We start from the raw sequence: 5,866 nt of genomic DNA, 5'->3' as shown, positions 1-5,866 counted from the left end.
AACTCACTCCCTTGACTCGTTGCTTAGATGAACTCATAGATGGATCTTGGTGAAACCGTATGAATTTTTTTAATTTTCTACAACGTTCCCCAACAGGATCCCCCTGTCAGAGTCCTCGTGAAGGTGTGAATTCCTCAAGCTTCTTTCCATTGAACATTACCGAAAACTTAACTGAACATACCATTCTCATAACTGAGTTGACCCAAGCAGGCGCAAAACCCAGTTTAGCCATGATAGCACGGAGGTAGTCCCATTCCAGACGGTCATAGGCCTTCATCATATCAAGTTTAAGAGCACAAAACCCATTCCTCTTTGATCCATTCCTCTTCATAAAATTTAAACACTCATACGCGGAGATGATGTTATACGTGATCAGCCTTCCCGCTACAAAGGTCGATTGCTCCTTCGATATGATCATAGGAAGAATAGACTTGAGCCTGTTTGCCATAACTTTCGATGCAATCTTGTAGAGTACATTACATAGACTTATCGGACGGAATTGTGACAAAAGTGTGGGATTTGTTACCTTGGGAATCAGGACTATGAGAGTATCATTCAACTCCTTCACTTCTTCCTTCCCTCTCAAGATTTTCAGAATGATAGCAGATACTTCATCCCCACAGAACTCCCAGTGTCTCTGAAAAAATTGCGCCGGGAACCCATCAGATCCTGGAGCTTTTGTAGGAGCCATCTGAAACATCGCCGTTTTGATTTCCTCTCTGCTATACTCGGTCAGCAACCGCTGGTTCATCTCGTGAGTGACTTTGCGGGGAACGACGTCAATCACTTTATGCATGTTCGTTGTTCCCTCAGACGTGAACAGGTTTTTGTAGAAGGCCGTGACCATAGTCTCCATCTCTGCTACATCTTCTACTGAAGTACCATCATGTTTTAGCAGACACTTTATCTTATTCTTAAGGCGCCGCCTACTTGCCCGTAGGTGAAAGAACTTGGTGTTCTTATCACCCGCCGCCAACCATGTTATACGCGATCTCTGACGCCACATGATCTCCTCTCTGTGATAGAGTTCAATCAACCTATCTTTAACTTTCTCTTCCTGACGAGTAGGAGCTATCCTCGCCGGGTCTGCACGCATGCTCTCTAGCTGAATCTTTAGAGATCTGATCTCTTCCTTCACACTTCCAAAAGTAGTCCGGTCCCAATGTTTCAGATTTGTTGACAACGTTTTAATTTTTGCACACAACTCCGCAACCGTGGTTGCACCTGGGCCTTGCCAGTGTTGTTCAATGGTCGCCTGAAAACCCTCATGAGATTCCCACATCATCTCGTATATGAAGGGTCTAGCTTGCCGTGGTTGATCATCTGCCGGTGAGAGCTGTAGCAAAATGGGTATGTGATCTGATGTAGTGGCAGATTTATGAGACAAAACGGCTCTTGGATACATGCTGGACCATGATGGAGTGGCGAGTGCCCTATCGAGGCGCACTCGTGTATATGTCCCTCCGGCTACTCTCTTCTCAAAAGTCCAGTTGTTCCCCGAGAACCCTAGATCGAGGCGCACTCGTGTATATGCACCTTTTTTTTTTTGAGGAGGGGGAATAGCATTACATCTGGGCTGAAGGTACCGGCCCATTACGATCAAGACGACAAACACATTTCCGCTCTTCTCATTTTTCTCCCCCTCTTTTCCTCCTCCCCTCCGCCTCCATATATCTCCACCTGACCGGCGACTGCTAAACCCTAGCTCGTTCCCCTTCTAGCCTTAAACCTTCTTCCCCCATCTCACGAAAAAGGGCAACATCTAGGCGGCGGCGGCGGGCGGTGATCATGGCGGAGCTGAAGCGGCTGTCGGAGAGCCGCGACCTAACCCGCATCGAGCGGATAGGCGCGCACTCCCACATCCGGGGGCTGGGGCTGGACTCCTCCATCGAGGCCCGCGATGCCTCGGAGGGGATGGTCGGCCAGCTCCCCGCGCGCCGCGCCGCTGGACTCATCCTCCAGCTCATCCGCCAGGGGAAGATCGCCGGCCGCGCCGTCCTCCTCGCAGGGCAGCCGGGGACCGGCAAGACCGCCCTCGCCATGGGCATCGCCAAGTCGCTCGGCGCCGAGACGCCCTTCGCCTCCGTCGCTGCCTCCGAGCTCTTCTCCCTCGACCTCTCCAAGACCGAGGCGCTCACCCAGGCGTTCCGCCGCGCCATTGGCGTTCGCATCAAGGAGGAAGCGGAGATCATCGAGGGCGAGGTCGTTGAGATCTCAATCGACCGCCCTGCCTCCGCCGGTAGCTCGGGCATACCTTCAGGTGCTACCGCTGCCGGCAAGACTGGAAGGCTCACGCTGAAGACTACGGACATGGAGACGGTGTATGAGCTGGGTGGGAAGATGATTGAGGCCCTGGGGAAGGAGAAGGTACAGAGCGGGGATGTGATTGCGCTCGACAAGGCCTCCGGGAAGGTTACCAAGCTTGGCCGCTCCATCGGGAGGTCACGGGATTATGATGCCGTTGGTGCGCACACCAAGTTTGTCAAGTGCCCTGAAGGAGAGCTCCAGAAGCGCAAGGAGGTTATGCACTGCGTTACCTTACATGAGATTGATGTCATCAATAGCAGGTAACTCCACACCCCCTTCGCAGAAATTCGTCATAGTTAGAGAATTGGGGTCAAATATAAAGTGTGTGCACATACAATTAAGCCACTTGTCTTACCTGTAGAAATTCGACAGGAATTTGCATTGAACCTCAACAATTAGTAGCTAGAAATCTCGAAGGGCGCTTGGTTTTGCTCATTACTGCCCAGGAAAACACTTGCTAGTCAAACGTCTCCCTAAAGGATTATATATACATTTAGGTATAAAGGATTTTATAAGGATAAATATCGGTGACTGAACTATTTTTGTATTGTTTAAAAATATCTGCACAAATGACTACTTGTACTGTTTGCACTCGCTTAGCAAAGTATGTCCTGTAACCCTATGTCAAAGATTGCCTTGCCTTATACTCCCTCCATAAAGAAATATAAGAGCGTTTAGATCACCTAGCTGCTAGTTACTCGAGCTAGTTTTGCTCTGAGCTTTAATTTGGAACAAATTCGAGCAGAGACTTCTGATTAATGCATTCAATTCAAAATTGTAGGCATATTACATGGAATGCATGACATAACCAAATTGGATATAGAAATTGTAATCAGTTTTCACGTCTTCATGTGCAACAGTATTTTACTCCCTCCGCACTAAAATATAACACATTTCTGCAGTTTAAATTAAACTACAAAAACGTCTTATATTTTGATAGAGGTAGTAGTATAAACCACATTTTCATGTTTGTCTCACCATTTTGGTTGAATGTTAAAACAAGTTGCTGATCAGCTAATTGTTATTTTCAATCTACAAGGTCACAGTCCTGATGTGCTATTGGTTTCAGGGAATCATTCCTGACATTAGATTCTACGCAATTAAGATCCTGCAACCAATATCCACTGCCTATGAAACACCAATCCTGTTAACAATTGTTAAATATAATAGAGTTATGCTGGTAATTCAAAGGTGCAGTTGAGGGTGTGTACCAGTTTTATCATGCCATAAGATTAGCTGATACCTTTGAAAAGGTGGTCTCCTTGAATAGCATCTGGTCTTGGATGCACAAACTGGTATCTGTTATGCTTTTTGGTTCATAGAGAAATACATAGTGCTTTCTTATCCAGTAGGATCCTTGCACTCTTACCAAAGAAATGATGTGGAAAATCTTGCAGCATCCAGTTTGTTACAGGGGTGCTCATGTTAAGAAACATGGTGCAATGACCATAAGTCAATCCTATTGATACAATTTAGATGATACATGTGTCAAGGAAATAGAAGCTGTTCTCAAAGATGCATATCTTGCACCCATACATTCTGCAGATATCTGCAAGCGATATTTATGCTGTTATTACCTGAAGGTCTTCTCTGTGAAACTATTGACGTTGTTCTATGCTTCTCTTAGATGATACTGCTTCTTTGGATAGTTTTGAACCTTTTCAAACTTCTCTTACAATCCTGTTTATACCAGCAAAGTTTTCTTTTCCCCCTTCCCATCCTTGATCATGTCACCTGATACAAAAGAGTATTTTGTTTTATATTCATATTTGAGTGTAGTTCACTTTAGGAATTTAAATGCTCAACCAACTTATTTTTGTTATCTTTTTATTTCTGTTCAGGACACAAGGCTTCCTTGCACTTTTCACTGGTGACACTGGTGAGATCCGTGCAGAGGTTAGGGAGCAGATCGATACAAAAGTTGCCGAGTGGAGAGAGGAAGGAAAGGCTGAGATTGTCCCTGGCGTTCTGTTTATCGATGAAGTCCACATGCTAGACATTGAATGCTTCTCCTTCCTGAACCGTGCTCTGGAGAATGACATGGCTCCGATCCTCGTTATTGCGACGAATCGAGGCATTACAACCATACGTGGGACCAACTACCGATCACCACATGGTATACCGTCGGATTTCCTCGACCGCCTCTTGATCATCACAACACAACCATACACGGCGGAGGAGATCCGGAAGATCTTAGACATCAGGTGTGAGGAAGAAGACGTTGAAATGTCTGCTGAGGGCAAGGATCTGCTGACAAAGATTGGCACTGAGACTTCCCTCAGGTACGCGATCCAGCTGATCACTTCGGCCGGCTTGGCTTGCCAGAAGCGCAAGGGCAAGGTCGTGGAGATGGAGGACATAAGCCGGGTGTACCACCTGTTTCTGGACGTGAAGAGATCGACGCAGTTCTTGATCGACAGCCAGAGCGACTACATGTTCAGTGAAGTGCAAGGGGATTCCGATGGGGATGACGCCATGCAGTCCTAGACGGAGAATTTTGCAATGTAACCGGGGTTGGTTTGTATGGCTCGTGTATCTTGGATACTTGTTTCTCGTTTAGATTAGTTGTTGAGCGTGAGATGTTACCTGACAAGCACACTTGATGGGTGCAGTGATCTATGTTAACGGCTGTAACCGGTGACTCACAATTGAGTGTATCCTTCGTCTCAGGCTCGTTCGTTCAGTTCTTTTTCAGACTCGTGTCATCAATTTATATGTCGTTTCTAATCAATGCTATTCTTTGGGGGAAAAGGTGCACACCAGTTACGGATTAAGCTGCAGTTAGAACGGCCGTGCAGCAACCAACATGTGTCCTTGGAAGGAGTAAAAAGTGTCTCAAACCGTAGTGTTGTGCCCTAAAACGTGTCTCAAAACCGTAGTAGGGTGCCCTAAAAAGTGTCTCAGAACCGTAGTAGGTGCCCCTCACATGCTACTGGCCGCGAATTGTCTGATACTTCCTCCGTTTCTAAATATTTGTCTTTTTAGAGTTTCAAATGGACTACAACATATGATGTATATAGACATATTTTAGAATGCAGATTCACTTATTTTGCTCCGTACGTAGTCACTTATTCAAAACTCTAGAAAGACAAATACTCTAGGGAGTATTTAGGAATGGAGGGAGTATGAATCATGGAAGCAAAGTACAGTAGCTTAGGAATAGGATTTGATCACATCTGCCCAAGATGAAATGAAACCTTTCTGCTGCGGACGGACGATTCTGAAGCGGGGACAATACTCAATTGGACGCGTCTTCTAGAGGCAGACACACACACACACACACGCACCACGCCACCGCATAGCGCAAGCCGATTTCGCAAGCCGCGCGGCGCGGCGCGCGGGGTCACGGGGACCGGGGCGATCGATCGATCATTGAGAGGCCGCCACGGCCGGCCCGGGCCGCGCCCCTCGCCCGCGTGCGCCCCCGCGCTCGGGGCGACGTGGTTCCGTGGGGCCCTCGTCCTTCTCGGGAGCCGGGACGTTGGACAGCACGATCAAAGGAAACCGTCCTCGCTTCCCCCCGTTCCCCACTTCCTTCCCCTCATCCCCCTTCCCCCAC

The 5,866-nt window shown here is 47.5% G+C and overlaps 1 protein-coding gene across 1 annotated transcript; it reads left to right on the top strand.

The window, feature by feature from the left end:
• Positions 1–1,615: 1,615 nt before the first annotated feature.
• Positions 1,616–5,001, top strand: LOC123044426 (ruvB-like 2). Its single transcript, XM_044467165.1, has 2 exons — positions 1,616–2,567; positions 4,149–5,001. The coding sequence occupies exons 1-2, from the start codon at positions 1,789–1,791 to the stop codon at positions 4,792–4,794; spliced, it is 1,425 nt and encodes a 474-aa protein (XP_044323100.1). The 5' UTR covers positions 1,616–1,788; the 3' UTR covers positions 4,795–5,001.
• The last annotated feature ends 865 nt before the right edge of the window (positions 5,002–5,866 follow it).

This window comes from Triticum aestivum, chromosome 2B (assembly GCF_018294505.1).
Source record: "Triticum aestivum cultivar Chinese Spring chromosome 2B, IWGSC CS RefSeq v2.1, whole genome shotgun sequence".
Lineage (NCBI taxonomy): Eukaryota > Viridiplantae > Streptophyta > Magnoliopsida > Poales > Poaceae > Triticum > Triticum aestivum.
Note: the sequence above shows the minus strand (reverse complement) of the source record. Positions and strands in the feature narration are given on the sequence as shown.

Excerpts from the sequence above, each read along its gene's own strand:
- LOC123044426 (XM_044467165.1), top strand. The coding sequence starts at position 1,789 with ATGGCGGAGCTGAAGCGGCTGTCGGAGAGCCGCGACCTAACCCGCATC. Across the intron at positions 2,568-4,148 it reads ATTGATGTCATCAATAGCAG|GACACAAGGCTTCCTTGCAC; the intron begins GTAACTCCACAC and ends ATTTCTGTTCAG.